This window comes from Panthera leo, chromosome D2 (genome assembly GCF_018350215.1).
Source record: "Panthera leo isolate Ple1 chromosome D2, P.leo_Ple1_pat1.1, whole genome shotgun sequence".
Classification (NCBI taxonomy): Eukaryota; Metazoa; Chordata; class Mammalia; order Carnivora; family Felidae; genus Panthera; species Panthera leo.
Window position 1 is genome coordinate 61,697,235 of NC_056689.1, and position 16,616 is coordinate 61,713,850.

At 49.5% G+C, this 16,616-nt stretch overlaps 1 protein-coding gene across 1 annotated transcript in view; it reads right to left on the minus strand.

The window, feature by feature from the left end:
- Positions 1–16,616, minus strand: part of COL17A1 (collagen type XVII alpha 1 chain) — an 89,383-nt gene that overhangs the window by 27,434 nt on the left and 45,333 nt on the right. The window contains exons 10-21 of the mRNA XM_042908532.1: positions 15,380–15,484; positions 14,247–14,378; positions 11,524–11,571; positions 10,367–10,402; positions 8,961–9,008; positions 7,402–7,545; positions 5,139–5,297; positions 4,468–4,539; positions 3,261–3,332; positions 2,428–2,496; positions 955–1,116; positions 499–579 (exon numbers count right to left, since the gene is read on the minus strand). Of these exons, the coding sequence (XP_042764466.1) occupies positions 499–579; positions 955–1,116; positions 2,428–2,496; positions 3,261–3,332; positions 4,468–4,539; positions 5,139–5,297; positions 7,402–7,545; positions 8,961–9,008; positions 10,367–10,402; positions 11,524–11,571; positions 14,247–14,378; positions 15,380–15,484 (1,128 nt within the window). The remainder of the gene's footprint in view (positions 1–498; positions 580–954; positions 1,117–2,427; positions 2,497–3,260; positions 3,333–4,467; positions 4,540–5,138; positions 5,298–7,401; positions 7,546–8,960; positions 9,009–10,366; positions 10,403–11,523; positions 11,572–14,246; positions 14,379–15,379; positions 15,485–16,616) is intronic.

Genomic DNA, 16,616 nt, shown 5'->3' on the forward strand with positions numbered 1-16,616 from the left:
GATTTCATTTGCATTTTGCAAAGATGTTCTAAGACCCAACTTTTCAGGGAGGTCAGTAAAGGAAGAGAAATCAGTGATCTGGAAAGAGTACACAGGACCTTGAGCATGTTAAGAAATGCAGTTATCTGGGAGAGAATCCAAATATTTGGGAAGGAAAGAAATAAGTGTAGCAAGTGCTTTGCAAAGCGTTTTCTAGTAGCTCTGGAAATTATGGAACAGAGGGAAAAAAAAAAACCCACTGTAGACAGCAGGCGTGCCATGGGAAGGCTTCTGCTGCACTAACATGCATAGGAGACGGCTGCAGAGCTGGTTAAAACACAGCCTCTGACTCAGCAGGTCTGGGCCAGGGCCTGGCAGCCTTCATTTCTAACACACTCCCAGGTGGGGCCGATACTGCGGGTCTAGAGACCCAACTTTGAGTAGCCAGGTCTCAGAAGATGAATAAATAACAAGCAGATAGACTAAAGTCAAGGGAACAGTGACCAGATTTCCTCTTACCATTAGCGTCTGATATCAGACAGGTGTCAGCAGTGTAGGCAGCTTGCTTTTCTTTTTTCAGGGTGTCATCTGAAAAAGAAGCTGTGCATACAACCTATGATCACCCAGGATACTCCATCCTCAGTCCCCTCTCTGCCCCAGGGCCTCTCCTGCTTGGATACCCCAGTAGGAAGAGAGCTCAGCTTCCCTGAGTCAATCTCCCGGATCTGTGCTTGTGGTTAGGAGACTTCCCATTGCCCAAAGACCTCTCTGGGTGTGTTTTGCCAGAATGTTCCTGAATGTTTATCTACATTCAAGGCAGACCCTGGAGCACCCTATTCAGGCAGGTAAATTTCATTTGAATGGGGCAACTCCGGTTTTCTTATTAAAATGTCTCAATCCACCTTGCTAGGACATTCTGTCTCCTATACCATCTGCCTCTCTCCTGAAACCTGCATGGCGTGGGCTCCCTCGTACTTGCGGCGATGGTGGCCGGGGAGGCGGTAAAGACCTTCCCACTGTCCTTGGTCATGATCAGCAGCTCCATCTCCTTCTTGGCTGGTGTGTTGTCCTTCTCCAGGATCAGGAATTTACAGTCCTTGTGCAAGAGTTCATCATTCTGGACGTTTGTGGTGGAGGCTGGGGAGGAAAGGAGCAGGCAAGGAGAAGGACAAGGGAGAGGGAAGAAATGACCAGAACAAGAAAAAGGAAGAAAGGCGGGGGGGGGGGGGGAGGGAAAGAGAGAGATCAGCAGCTGCATCTGAGGGTCTCCTGCTCTCGCTGACAGTGTTTACTAAGAAGCATCCTGGGGAACAAAGCCACCCTCCCCTGCCTGGCTGAGCCTGGCCACCAGGAGTGGGTCAATGTGGGAAGCACCAGGTGGCTGGCCTACGGTACTGTCCCCTCACCTGGACACTACAGGATCTTTAGCCAAAGGGTCAAAGTCCCCTTGTCAGTCATGCCCTTTTTTAACTGATGTGGTGGGTTCATTGCTATCCCTCAGTCTCAAGTGTTACCATCCTGGAGGCACTTTTCCTGACCAGCTGGTCTAACATGAACCCCTGCCCCATCTCTACTACCTCATCTATTTCTTCTAAGTAGGTATGATTTTCTGTCATCGTTTCCTGTCATTTGTCTATTTGTCCATCTGCCTCCTCTCCGGCTGCAATGGTCAGCCTGGTGAAGGCAGGAGTCTAGTCTGTCCTGTTCACGTTCATACTCCGAGCACTTAGAACAGCATCTGTCTCATACAGAGCAGGTCCTCAGTAAATCTTTTCTGAATGAAGGAATTGTTGAATGGAAGGGAACAACAGGATCACAGCAATGGAAGAAATAACCCACTGGGTGAGGAGAGCCCAAGTTGATAAAGATCCTATTGAAAGTGTGTATGGTGTGGGGCACCTGGCTGGCTTAGTTGACAGAGCATGTGACTACTGACCTCAGGGTTAGCCCCACACTGGGCATGGAGCCAAGAAAGAAAGGAAAAGGAAAAGGAAAAGGAAAAGGAAAAGGAAAGAAAGAAAGAAAGAAAGAAAGAAAGAAAGACAAAGGAAGAAAGACAGACAAAGGAAGAAAGACAGACAAAGGAAGGAAGGAAGGAAGGAAGAGTGTGTGGTTGGGGTGGCAGCTTCTGAGGGGCTCCCGGGTTCTTGCAATGGGTGACACATAATAGGAGCAGGCCAGGGGCTTCCAGACAACAGTAGGGACTGGGGTATGAATACCTGACCCTAAGCTCCCTGCCCCACCCCTTGGCCCTTGAAGGCCAAGGTAAGTCCAGGGGCACACTTATCTCTGCTCTGTCATGGGAACCAGGAGGCCTTTGGGGTGAGTCGTATTTGCAGACCTCAGACCACCAATAGGTTATATCTCCCCCTCCCATACGCCACGTGTCACTGCAGAGCACTTGTCCCCCACACGTGGTTGCCATCGGCAGCTGGCAGTAGCACTCACCTGCGGAGGTGGACACGCCTGCGCTTACAGCGGCAGGGCCCTGGGGCAGGTTTTTCTTCACACCATATGCTACAAGAAAGGAACCACGGAGTCAGCAGGGCCAGTGTGGGAGAGTGGCTCCACAAAGCCTAGAATAGCCTGAGCAGTCCCAGCAGGGGGCAGGCTCCCCAGGTGACAGGAAGAGCTTAGTGGCAACTAAATAAAATGAATTATAACAACAAAGGCAACTGTCTCCAGCCACAGGGGCGGCAATGAGTTTAGATGACACTTTCTTTGGTCTAACCCTCATTCTTTTAGGATTGTTCCAAAATTCTACCTCCTCCCTGAAGTTCTCCTAAGACTCCTTCCCTTCAGAACTCCTAACACCTGCTCTGCACAACAGGATTCATGTTGTCGTATAGGACACCTGGTTGTTTCACGTGCATTAGACTTTCTACTCCAAGTAAACCATAAACAAGCTGAGGGCAAAGGCTAAGGTTCACCCCTCTCCTGTTCCACCTCCCCGGGTTTGCACAGGGGTACACCATAAAATCAGCTAGATGATCGAGGTACAGTGACAGGGGACCATCAGGAACGGCAGTGAGACACAGGGGTATACAGATGACACTCCACAGCAAGGGCTCCCCTGTGGTTTCCCTCACATCCGAGCCAGCAAATGATCGAAGTTGACATCTTTAGGTTGGGAGGTGGGGGGGCTGTTTCTTTGTTGGGAAAGGTTGGTTTTTAGGGAAATCTGGTCCCTCTGATTCAGTTACTGGAAAGGAATATTGTGAGTTACAGCTGCAACAAGGCATTACTTCCCAGACCCTAAGCTCCAAACCTTGGCTACTGACCTGTGGAGGTGGTGGCCGCGCCATGGGACAGGGTGGACGAGCTGGGGGCCAGGTTGTTCTGCATGCCAAACACTGGGAGAGGAATGGAGGGCAGGTGAGCGCAGGTGGAGAGGGGGCCCCTTGGCTTGAGGCAGCCCCTGGAGCACCCCAAAGCACTTCCATGATAAAGATCTTGGCACAGGCCAGAGATTCCCCAGATTTCTCAGTTCTCACATTCTCAGTGACACGGTGAGCTCTTCAGGCCCCACCCCCCACTACTGGCCAAAAGCTACCAGCAGTTTCATATATTGGGTAGTTAGGGCCACATAGCTGAATAACAGTAATCTGCACAGGGTCTGACAGATGCCACTGTATTTAAAAATATCCCAGGGGTGGGGAGCCTGGGTGGCCTGGTTGGTTAAGCATCCGACTCCGGATTTTAGCTCAGCATTGGGCTCTGCGCTGAGAGGGCAGAGCCTACTTGGGATTTTCTCTCTGCCTCTCTCTCTCTCTGCCCCTCCCCTGTTCGTGCTGTCAAAAATAAATAAAACATTAAGAAAATGGTCATATGCTTGCGCTGGAAGCCAGGCAGTGACACTGAGCCCCCAGTGAACTACAGTGTTTATAAAAAGATCTAAAGTAAGATCCTTCAGGAGCACCTGGGTGGCTCAGCCTGTTGGGCATCTAACTCTTGACTTCAGCTCAGGTCATGATCTGAGGGTCGTGGGATGGAGCCCCGTGTTGGGCTCTGTGCTGACAGTGGGGAGCCTGCTAGGGATACTTTCTCTTTTCTCTCTCTGCCCCTCCCTTGCTCTCTCTCCCTCTCTCTCAAGATAAAATAAAATAAACATTAAAAAACTAAAGTAATATCCTTCTAACATAAGAGTACTTTGCACCTGAAAACGTCCACAGTGCCGACTCTGCCCCTTTACTTCCATTTCTCCACCGCTCACAGAAAAGAGACCAGAACAGAACAAGTAGGTTCTGGACACCCCAAGCACCCTCCCTCAGGCCTTGTCCTTGGGGGCTGATCTCCACCTAGGACTGAGGGCAGGCACCCCTTGGGCCCTGTTTCTGCATCCCGTGTGCAATGAGGAAAGTCTTCACGCTCATGGGCAGAAAGAACATCTTCTGTGGAAACCCCTCTGTTTTCCTCAGCAGTAGGGAGCATCACTAACTTGTAAAGCAAACGTGCTAAAAAGGGCGACGCAAGCTGGCAAGCACTGACCTGAGGAGCAGGTGCTGACCCCGGGGTGCAGTGTGGGAGAGCAGGATGCCATGTTGTTTGGGACTCCAAAGACTGCAGGGGAGGAGGAGGAGGAGGAAGGCTGGTGAGCGGGACCTCCAGCCCAGAGCAGGGGAAACCACAGAGGCACCAGAAGAAGTGCCAGGATTAAATTTTTCTATTTTGTTACATTTCTGGTTTTAGGGAAATCTTGGGCTCTTGCCTTGCAGCCGAGGACCAAATTGTCCATGGTGTGCCTTGAGTCATAGCCAAGGAATGGTCATAAGGTGGTCAGGCCTCGCGTGGACCCTGGGTCACCCTTTTGCAGAAAAGGCATTTGAAGCCCAGAGAAGTTAACCAACTTTCTCAAGGTCACAGTTAATCCATGTGGAATGAAACTAGGTTCCCTATACACATTTTCATGTTCTTTCCCATTACATTTTTTTTCCTGATACACTGTGCTATATAGTCCTTTTTATAGGGGACCCACCAAAAGAAACACCTTAGAGACTGAATTGAGCTGGGGTTATCAATGGGAAAATCTTGGGATGCTAGGCCACAGAAGACCCCTAGAGAAAGCCTCCGGGGAAGGTAAACAGCAGAGGGGTCGTTCAGCTCCAGGTAAAATTGCAAAGGGTTCAGGGGTGGGAGGGGAAGTGCACTGTACCACGTACCCGATCCTGCAGAATAGGCATTGGTGTTGAGGAGGGATGAGCTCTGGGTGGTCACATTGTTGTGATAGGTCCCCATGGAGGACCCCGCCGGCAAGGTGGAAGACCACATATGGGAGGGAAGGTTGGCGTCCAAGATGGTTGTATCATAGGTGCCGGACACTGGAAACAGACAGGCACACCCACACCCCAGTGAGAGACAAAAGCAGCACCCAGTCAGATCGGTGTGCTGGCACATTCTCGGATTTAGCCCTGAAGGTCCCATGTCCCGGGACCTCCCTCTGTCCAGGGAAGTTGGTCAGTCCACTTTCATCTGAAACTTTGGAGCTGGTGAAAACTTGATCTCTTGTATTAAAGATTCTTGTTGTGGCTAACAGACACATGAAAAGATGCTCAACATCACTCATCATCATGGAAATATGAATCAAAACTATGATGAGATACACCGCACACCTGTCAGAATGGCTAAAATGAACAACACAGGAAACAACAGGTGTCGGCAAGGATGTGGAGAAAGGGAACCCTCTTGCACTGTTTGTGGGAATGCCAACTGGTGCAGCCACCCTGGAAAACAGTTTGCAGATTCCTCACAAAGTTGAAAATAGAACTGCCCTCCAACCCAGCAATTGCATTACTAGGTATTTACCCAAGGAATACAAAAATACTAATTCAAAGGGATACCTGCACCTCGATGTTTATAGCACCATTATCTACAACAACCAAATTATGGAAGCAGCCCCAGTGTCCATCAATTGATGACTGGATAAAGAAGTGGTGTATATATACAACAGAATATTACTCAGCCATAAAAAAAGAATGAAATCTTGCCATTTGCAACAACATTTTTGCTAAGTGAAATAAGTCAGAGGAAGACAAATACCGTCTCATATGTGGAATTTAAGGAACAAAATTGATGAACATATGGGGTTGGGGGGAAAGGGAAACAAACCATAAGAGATTCATAGCAATAGAGATCAAACCAAGAGTCGATGGAGGGAAGTGGGTGGCGGATGGGCTAGATAGGCATGGCAATTAAGGAGGGCACTTGTGATGAGCACTGGGTATTGTATGTAAGCTATGGATCACTGAAATCTACTCCTGAAACCAATAATGCACTGTATGTTAACTAACTCAAATTTAAATAAAAATTTGAAGAGAAAAAAAAAATTCTTGCTGACTCCTGGTGAAATCTGAAGTAGGTCAGTTTTGCTCTGGGGTCTGCCCATTTTTCCAAGATCCCCTTCCCACCTCCTGGTGTGCTGTCCCCTCCACTGGGACATCCATCGTTGCTGATTCCGCCACTGGTGCCAGGGGGCCACAAATCCCACACAGAATTCCAGGCATGAGGCAGGTGCAGATAGCAAAGCCCCTGGTCCGAGACCATCCCGCACGGAGGGCAGTCTTCTCTGGTTAAACGCTCCTTAAACCTTCCTATGTGCCAACCAGACCCAAGGGGCACTCTGCCCCCAAGAGAGGGGACTTTGGTGCTTCTTCAAATCTGAAGCCAATTCTGCCTCTTCACTATACAAGGGGGAACTAGCCATACAAGTCATAAAACTTGCCCTGAGGTTTGGGTTTATATTTAAAAATAAGAGAAATATCACAATCTCAAGGGTTGTTGTTGTGTTTTGTTATTGTTTTTTTTTTTCTTCAGGAGTAAGGGACAGAAAGCTTCACAACATAGCAGAACTGGCTTCTCTCCTCCTCCCTGTCCAAGGATCTGCTTATTCATCTTTCTGCCTCCCACAGAACCCACCTTGCACTTGGTAGGCATGTGATCCCGGAGTGCTCAACAATGTCCACCCTACTTGACTATGACCCCCTGGTTATCTGTTTGACTTCCCCCAGAGGCCCTCACCTCCACGAGTGGCCATGTCTCTCCTGTTCCTTGCTTCTCCTCAGTGCCTGCTACTTGGCACAGAGGAAGCACATAATAAATATTCACTGAATGAATGAATGAAAATACAGTTGTCCCCACTATTCTTCATTCGGGGAACCTGGTCAACACATTCCCAAAAGATGTCAAGAATGTCCTGGGAGAGAGTCTCTAGGATTGAGAGCCCAACTACACGCCCGTGGTATGGTGCACCAGACAGGGCGCAGCCCACATGCTCACACAGCATGAAGAGCAGACTCTTGGTAAGTACTCTGTGAAGTCTCTGCCACAACCTTGGAGGCCTGTCGGGGCACTGCTGAATTCCGGGGCCAGGACAACTCTGCCACCTCGTTCCCTTCCCTCCATGGAAGCTGGAGCCCCGGGGCTTACCTGACTGGGAGCTTGCCGTCACCATTTTGGTCTCCACCGTGCCTTTCTTGGGGATGGGGAGTGTATTGGAGCAATTTCGGGTGGGGCTCACGCTTGCAGATCGACTCCCCTTGAGCAAACGTTTAACATCATCCAATTCCGTCCCTGTAAAATAAACCCCCAATTTTCCAATAGGCCCTGGATTCTTTCCTGAGTCCAGCTGCAGTGGAAAAACATATATGGCATTCTGAATGAGGCGGGGGTGGGGGGAATGACATTTGCTTCACACGCTGGGACATTTTTGGTCAGCCTTGTAATTTTTGTATTTTGTCAATTTATAGCATCTATCAACCTGGCCCTTTGTAATATTAATGGCCTCATAAATACAGGGCCTCCACAGGGAGGTCCTCAGTATGTATTTCCTAATTAGACCTCATCAGACAGCACAGGGATAATTCTATGGCTGGAAGACCTGGTCGTCCTAGATCAGGGTGCTGGGAGATTTACACACAGGGCAGTGAAAGAACCAGATCTCTTGAAACAAATGATTCAACAGTGGTCTCATCCCCCACCAGGACACATTGAATGTCAAGTGCCTGACCTTGTATGCTCTGGAGTGTCAAAAGGAATTTGTGGCTCATAACTCCTAAACATTATGCTGCTTTCGTGTGGGTTTGGGGTCCATTTGGCCACTATTATTTGTAGCTAGGTCACCTAGAGGTGTTAGCTCCCTGTGCCTCCCAACGTGGCAAGGAGGAGAGGAAGGAGACATCATAGGAGGGTAGCACATAAGAGGTCTACAGACAACGTGTCCTAGAAGACTGCCCAGGCACCCCCTTCCCTGAAAGCTCCATCCTTTGGCTCAGCCCTGCCAAGCCTGGAAGGACTCTGGTGAGATAGCCTCAGACCCCATGGCGCAGGGCCCTGAGCTCTTTGCGCCAGCCCCAATCTCTGATTCCTGGGCCAAGTGGCCTCTTTCTCCTCCTGCTCTTTATACTTGGCTCTCACCCTATCGGTTGGGCTCTTTTCAAAATGTCAAGTAACTTCTAACAAGAACAATAGGAGTGAAACAAAGTCAACAGACAGACTAGGGAATCCCTGACATTTGAAATAAAGTTCAAATTCTCACACTCGACTTGCTTCTGACTCTTCTCCAATCTTAAGTATTCTATCGTGTCCCCTCTTTCTCCTTTTCCTTTGGCCACACTGAACATTCCTCCAACGTGTGGGCATATGTTCCTCAAATGTGTCATGCCAGCGTATCCCACAGAGCCTAAATGACCCATCCTTCGGTCCCCCTTCAAGGGACATGGACCCGAGAAGGCTTCTTTGACTCCCTGCTCCTTCAGCTCCCTGAGATGTCATGGTTGGTTGGTTTACGATCTCCCTGTTAGCAGCAAGGAACGTGACTTACTCAGCTCCTCATCCCCAGCACCTCGCCAAGGGTCCCTCTCACAGAAGGCCCTTCAAGACGTTTTATGACTGAGTGACCACACACACAGACACATACACACACACACATACACACACTGGTGACCCTGGACTCCTAGATCCTTTATTTTCAGACAGTGACCACTTACATCGGGTAGATGGGGATGCACTCTGTAGTCGAACTCGGATTTCGCTCTCTGTCAGGGAAGAGATGGAGAAAGTGTGAATGAAGGAGCTTGGATCACAGTGCCTGACACTGAGCTCTGAGCAGCAGAAAAGATTTTGGGCTGTGTCCTAAGAACAGGAGGCCTAAGTGTGCCCAGAACAAGTGCTATTTAAAGAAGAGGTCCTTGGGGCGCCCGGGTGGCTCAGTCAGTTGAGCGTCCGACTTCAGCTCAGGTCACGATCTCGCGGTCCTTGAGTTCGAGCCCCGCATCGGGCTCTGGGCTGACAGCTCGGAGCCTGGAGCCTGCTTCCGATTCTGTGTCCTCCCTCTCTCTCTGCCCCTCCCCCGTTCATGCTCTGTCTCTCTCTGTCTCAAAAAAATAAATAAACGTTAAAAAAAAAATTTTAATTTAAAGGAGAGGTCCTCTCCCCACATCCCAACCTGCCCACTGTACACATCCCAGTGCCTGGGGATGCCCTGATGAAATCACAGGCTGAGCCGGGAGGCTCCATCACTATCAGCATTGACCGAACCCCTTCCCAGTGCCTGTCTCCCAACTGCCCGAACCAAGCTGCTGTCTTGCCTCCTGGGTCTCTGGGTCATGAGAGAGAGAGACTTCTAAAACCCATACCATTTACTTAGCCACTTGGGCCTCCTTTGGGCAGGAAATGGATGGTTTCACGTTATTAGTTAGCTTCAGGTAGGCCATTGACATCTTTCAACTATTAGCCTAAAGTTGGTAGCTGGTATGTTCCTAACTTTGAAGTTACTGATGCAAAAAGGCGCTGGGAAGTCTAGACTGATCAGTGAGAGCTACAGCAGCCCAGCCCATGAGGAGCCCTGCCTTCAGCAAGGCCCTGACACACCGCTCCTCCCCACCCCCACCAGATCCATTGGGGCTGCTTTCCCCAGGACCACATTTCCCTCCTAGAGCCTTCTCCACAGGCAGACGTGGACAGTGCAAAACTGTCACGCAGCCCTCCGTGCCCTGGAATAATTTGAAAAAGAAGGGCTTTTGCTCATTTCTCGATGCATCACGGTAATTACAGCGGCTCTAGTTAGTCAGCCAGGAGACTACAAGTGAAGTCAGGTGTGGCGCCAGCATCATCAGCTAATCCGCAGCAGGACAAGCTGCTCCCCAGCTGGCTACCATGTGATTTTAGCCTTGCTTCCACTCGCATGCTACGTCACCGCCAGAATCTACCCCTCCCATCCTGATGGGGCCGGCAAAAGATTCCCAGGAAGCTGTAAGCTCCTCAGACGCAGAAACCACGCCTTATTTATTCTTCTCTGCTTCTCATATTTTCTGGCTCAAGGCTGGGCACCCGTGTTAGATGCTCAGAAAAAACTTGGTGAATGAACTGAAATGAACCCAGCAACAGAGCTCACCTCGTGTTTGGCTCCTTCCTCTGGTTGAAGAAGATGCTGAGGAACAAAGACAAGTAATCTTAGGCATATGTAAGAGGTGGCATGCTAAATAATTTTCACCTGGAAGTAGGTCTGTTTGAGTGGGGGATGGGGAAGAGACGGTTTTCAGTGTGCATTTATATCCAGATGGGCACCTTTCTCTTTGTTTCTACTAATGTGTCTTTGTAAAGTCTTTGCAAACTGAGTGTCCTGCCCTTCTTCCCTGAGCTCAAGTCCTGTGCATCCCAGTTCCTACTTGGTGCCCCCACCCGGAAGCTGAACCACCAGCTCTGCTTCAGGATGAAATGACTGAACACGTCAGTCCATGTGGAGGCCTCCACCTGGCTCCCCTATTTCAATCACTGGCCCCACAGTGAACCCAACCACCTGGGGTTGGCAGTGGGTGCTTAATAAATGATGGCCACATAGCCAAAGGGCAGAGAAAGTTTTGCAAGGCTCCAATGCATTTAGGGTGTTAGCTAAATGAATGTTAGGTTAGCTCACACTTAGAGTGTTAACTAAGGTAATCATTTGGAAGCAAGGTCATTAGGGCTGGCTGTCTACACAGATGAAATATATTTAAAACAAACAAACAGCCAGATCTCTTTAGCTTTTTGTTAGAGACTGCCTTGGACTTCCAGCCATAAGCAAATAAATAAAATTATAATCACTGTACAATCATCATATCAATTCAGACGCACAGTGAGAATCCAAGAACATGGACCAAAAGGTTAAGGCCAAATGAAGACAGATCCTTGGGTTTCACTTGGCATAAAGTGTGCCCCTTTGCAGCCAATCATGGTGGAGGTGATGAGATGTGTGGCATTTGTGCGTTCAACCCCCTGCTCCTCTTTGCTGGGAGGTCTTTGTGTGTCCTGTGGAAGGAAAAATCCTGTAATTGTTGCTTGGCCTTAGGGGCTTCTCTGTCCAAGCCTGAGCCCTGTGTGAATAACTTGCCACTTCAGTAGTACCAGGAGCAATGGCGAATGCCAGCAAGTTAATGTGGAGGTCAGTCGCCTTAAGATGCTTCAGGATAAGGAAGCGAGGGGTCAAACTCCTTTAGAAGAATCCACTTGACTCCAGGCATTTCCCCAGTGCCTCATTTGACCATTTCTTCAGAAAGTAAGGAAAGGACATACCAAATTCCTTCCGAGGGTACTCCGGAGAAGAGTTGCCGCTGGAGCTCCCTGCAGAGGGAGAAAACACTCAGCACACAGAGCCAGTCCTCCCAGAGAAAACACTCAGCACACACATGGCCGGCCCTCCCAGAGCTGCCCAGGGGAGAAGGTGCACTGGGCACCCCCTACTGAACCTCCCGGCCCAGCGCCCTGGACGGCAAGTGCTCTACAGCAGGCTTGCTGTGGAAATAGGACACACCTCCAGGACGCAGCCGGGGCATTTCGCTGTGACCATGATCTATTTCACGTGGCGAAGGGTTAGAACAAAGGAAAGCAGGACGTTTTCTTTTTTTTTTTGTTTTTACGTCCTTGACTGAGTGTGCCCTATGCCAGTGTTGGTGCAGGTGACCTGTCCCTGGTCATACAAATACCGGCAGTGTCACTGACCTTGTGAAGCCAGTCCCAAATGTGGACCCTGTTACAATGAAGGCGCCAGCCCCCAGGAAGGCCTAACATCAGAAAGCGCTGTGGTGACACCCTGCCTGGCCTGGATTTTGGCTCCCCACCCCCACCCCTGCCATATGCCAGCTCTGGGTCTTAACTCACTGGGGAACTCAAACCCTCAATCCTGCTTCTCCACCACCACTACCCGTCTCCATTCAGTATCAGAGCCACTTGCTGCCCGGCTGGTCTGTTTCCCACCAAACCTACTTCTGCAGATGACCAGGCACTGCAGTGACCTGAGGGGCAGGACCCAAACGTCTTCCTCCCGCCTCCTGCTTCTTGACCCTGAGCACCTCCCTGCCTCACTTCCATGTCTCTGCCTGGTCCTGCTCTCCCCAGCCGCTCACACTCTTCCTCCTCCTCTGTCTTCTAACTCTTCGTTCCCTTTCATCCCCAATGTTCTCTTTCTTTGCCCCTTTCTGCTCTCATGCTCCCTTCCTTGGCCAGTTCCTGAGGTTTCCATCTTCTACTAACTAACATCTCTTCATAAATGCCGCCAAGCTGGGTATCCTGCCCGACTTCTCCCTGAGCTCAAGTCCTGCGCACCCCTCTCCCTGCTCGGTAGCCCCACCGGGAGCTGTGCGGCAGCTCCGCTTCAGGGCACATCCCGGAGCTCGTCAGCATGGGGGCCTCCACCTGGCTGCCCTCTTTCAATCACGGCACCACCATGGCCCCAACCACCTGCGCTTCAATCTCAGACTCTTTCTCCCCCCTCTCCCTTAGTACTTAATCAATTGTCAAACATCAATTCTGTCTGCAATACATCTCACCTCTGCTCCTCTTTTCCACTCCAAATGCTGCCACCCTAGCCCCAGCCAAGTTTTCCCTTCCTTGACCATGGAGCACCTTCTAACTTGTCACCACGTTCTGCCTCTTTCCTCCCCATTCTTCCTGCACATGGCTTCCAGAGTTCTAGCCCTAGACCTCAAAGATGATTGACTTTTTATTCAAAAATCCCGGGGGCTTCTCACTGTGACAGAACAGAATCCAAACATCGTAGGCCAGCCCTGAATCTGAGCCCCTCCAGCTCTCTTCACGTCAGCACCTGCTTGCTAGTGAGCCCTGACTGCTGCCTGTGTGTGGCCCCTGCAGGCTGGAGAGACCCACCTCTCCACTGGGCGTCACACATCACACATGAAGGCCCATCTCAAATGCTACCTCCACAAAGAGTCTTCCCTGAAGACTCAGCTGGAAACCATAATCCCCTTCTACTTTATATCATAGTTTTTAACTTATCATCTTAGCTTATCCAGTAGACTACAGGCAACTTGAAGCAAGATCCACATCTAAGTCATTTCAGTATCATTAGGGAGGAAGAATTTCCTCTATCCTTCAAGATCCTTCTAGCTGGACCAAGAAGCAAATTGACATGAGACAGATTAACAGGAGAAAAATCAAATTTAGCTTCTGAATCCACACAGACATGGAAATTCCAGAGACTGGCAACATGATGCTCATTTGAGCTGAGGATAGGGGTAGGGGCTTGAGAATACAAAGGAGAGAAAGACCCTTAGCAGGAAGGTGAGAGGAGATGGTTGGAAAACAAAGGTTGCCTTATTATGTAAGTAAATTTCCTAAGTAGAGGAGTTTCTATTAATAGCTCTCTTCTTGGTACAAGCAAGCAACTGAGGGGGAGGTAAAGAGCTTTTCCTGAACCTGCTGGGTTTTGATTGCTCTTAACTCAAAATACCTTTCATGCCAAAGTGACCCATTTGGGGGCAGCCTGCCCTTGGCCCCTAGAGCGTCCACTAAAACATTCCAAAAGGTGTTAAATACATGGTAGATGCATGATAAAATGCTAAATGAAGGAATGAATTAAGGGGGTGGGTAAATCAATGAAATCTCTAAGTAGCATGAGTCTGTGAAAGAAACGAAAGAAGAGTGAAGACACGGCAGAAACAGGTAAATAAGGGTGGCCAATAATTTCATCCTCAAAAGATGAGCGAAGTATGGGGCGCCTGGGTGGCTCAGTCGGTTAAGCGTCCGACTTCAGCTCAGGTCACCATCTCGCGGTCAGTGAGTTCGAGCCCCGCGTCGGGCTCTGGGCTGATGGCTCAGAGCCTGGAGCCTGCTTCCAGTTCTGTGTCTCCCTCTCTCTCTGCCCCTCCCCCATTCATGCTCTGTCTCTCTCTGTCCCAAAAATAAATAAACGTTAAAAAAAAAAATTAAAAAAAAAAAAAGATGAGCGAAGTTATCTGGGGAAGAGAGCAGCGCTCTTGTAAAATCTGTGGGACCAATACCTTCGTATGTTCCGTGGCGGGTGATGTGAGTCTTCCTCTCAAACGTGGAGCCTGGTGAATTGGGCAGAGTGGAGGCAGGGGAGTGAGCCCTCCTGTAACTGGAGGTGGAGGCATTGCCCCGTGTGCTTCCACCTGCAAGCGGGGGAAAAGCGTAAAGTCTCCCAGGGCTCCAGTAGACCTGCATGTGGTCACACTAAGTACACTCAGGCTGCTCAAAATAAAAAAGGGCCCCGAGGAAGGCCAGAGGACTTCTGGAGAACATTGCTGGAAGGGTTCACCTTGGCATTCCAATGGCCACTCAGAAATGGGAGATGGAATCATGGCTGCTGCCCTTCCCCAGCTGACCATGGCAGGAAGGCAGGGGGCCCCTCTGTGGATGTGGTTACACATGGCAGCTGAGAGGCTTTGGCAGGATTTTTCTTGAGACGTGGCACTTCATTGTAGCTCACTACTGGATGGACCAGAGTATAACTGGACATGGGAGTGTTCCTTGAAAGCAAACAGCGACCACTCCTCTTGGTCAACCCAATGTTTTGTGTGTTTTGGGTCTTCTTTTTCAGTGTCAGTCCAAGACTTTTTAAATGGCTTCAGGGGTTAATGTGTGCTTGTGTTTTATTTGGTTTGGTTTTGCCTTGCTTTGTTTTGTTTCAGTTTGAAAGCTACCCTGAAAGAGTCTTTCACTGGGAACAATAGGCCTGTGTTGGATGCTTGCCCAGTGGAAACTCCGTGTGGGATTGTATGTCACTAGATTCCCTAACAGAGTAATCCAGTCCTAAATTTCTTTTGTTGTTGTTGTTAATTGAAATTATAAACCCTCATGCGTGCACACCCTTCCCTAAAAGAAATGGCTTAAAGAGAGTGATTCAGTGGGGAAAGAGCTACCTCCCTATGAAGCATTCTCGATTACTGTTATTTATACTGGGAACTTAATGAAAATGGATCCCACTGTAAGTAGGCTTCGAATGTGGCCGATTTGAAAGTGTCACAGTGGCTGGGACATGTGTCAGTTACATAGTAATTTTGGGCATTTGGAATGGATGACAAGCAGTTGTGACCCTTCCTCTCCTTGTAGGACTCCCTCTCTCCCTGTCCATCTGTTCTCCCCCCAACCCCATTCACCCCCAGGCACTTACTTGAGTTTATGTAGCCACTGCTGCCATGTGTCAGGCTGTGTTTCTCCAGACGGCTCCCTCCACTAAGAGAGCCTGTTTTAGCATAGCCGTTGCTGGTTCCCCCTTCTGCAGAAACAAGAAGCAGGTGACAATTTATGGGTGGAGTCAGGCCAGGGGATCCCCTCCTCCTCTGCTTGCAGAGATCACCCCTGGCTTATCGCCCATGACCCTCTGGTCCCTTTGCAAGTGCAAGTTGCCATACTGTCATTTTTGATAGAAATATTGAGAACAAATATTCCACCCAATTTAAAAGCAAAGTCTTCTGGGCAGAGCATAGCAAGTTGCTCATTAGGAAAATTTAAATATTAGAAAAGGCGGCTGAGTGAGGAAAAGTTCTGCGAGGCCAGGGCATGGGTTGGGCTGGCGTTTTTGAAATTGCCTGGTCAGTGCCACAGACATGCCAGCCACTAGACTCGCTGAAAGGGTGAGTGACAGCTCTGTGTTGCTGGTGTTCCATGTGGCAGCCCATGGTGCTCTGACCTCTTGTTCCCACCCTCTGTGAGCGAGGCTCCCTGGGGAGCAGGGGTAGCTTTAGGGCTGCGTCTCCATTATAGAATCCACTAAACCTGAAGACCTCCTCAGGAAAAAAAGTGGATTCAGAGGCCTGACTGGTGGTTCCCTCCTCCCACCCTGTGCTCAGGCTGGATAAGGTTTCTGCCAGGAGTGTCCAGATCAGGTCAATCTATACAGAGAGTAGACTTGTAGTTCTCAGGGGAGAGGGGAGAGGGGCGGGAGAATGGGGAGTGACTGCTTATGGTCATGAAGTTTCCTTTTGGGGTGATGGAATCTTTTAAAATTAGATTGTCGCAATGCCTGCACAACTCTGTAAACATACTGAGAACATTAATAAAAGGAAAGGTCACTAAAGTGAATTGATGCTAAGGGGAGGCTGAAGGGGAAGCCATGCCACTTAATGTCAATTTCAGGAAGCACCTGTCAATTGCAGACCCAGCTGAAGAATCCTCAGAGGGAAAGTATCCTCAATTACAGGCCCCAACAGGAAAAGATATAGGTTGCATGCCTGCAGGAAATCTACGCCTGCAACTCAGCCAATAAGAAGCCATCCATCACCCTGAACTCTTGCTTTTCTCCAACTACTTTAAAACAACACCTCCCAGCTTCTTCCTTCTCCATAAAATAGTCTTCCTTTGTTTGTTGGACTTGCTTGTGGTTCTGCCTTAGTTTGTTCCAGTTTGCA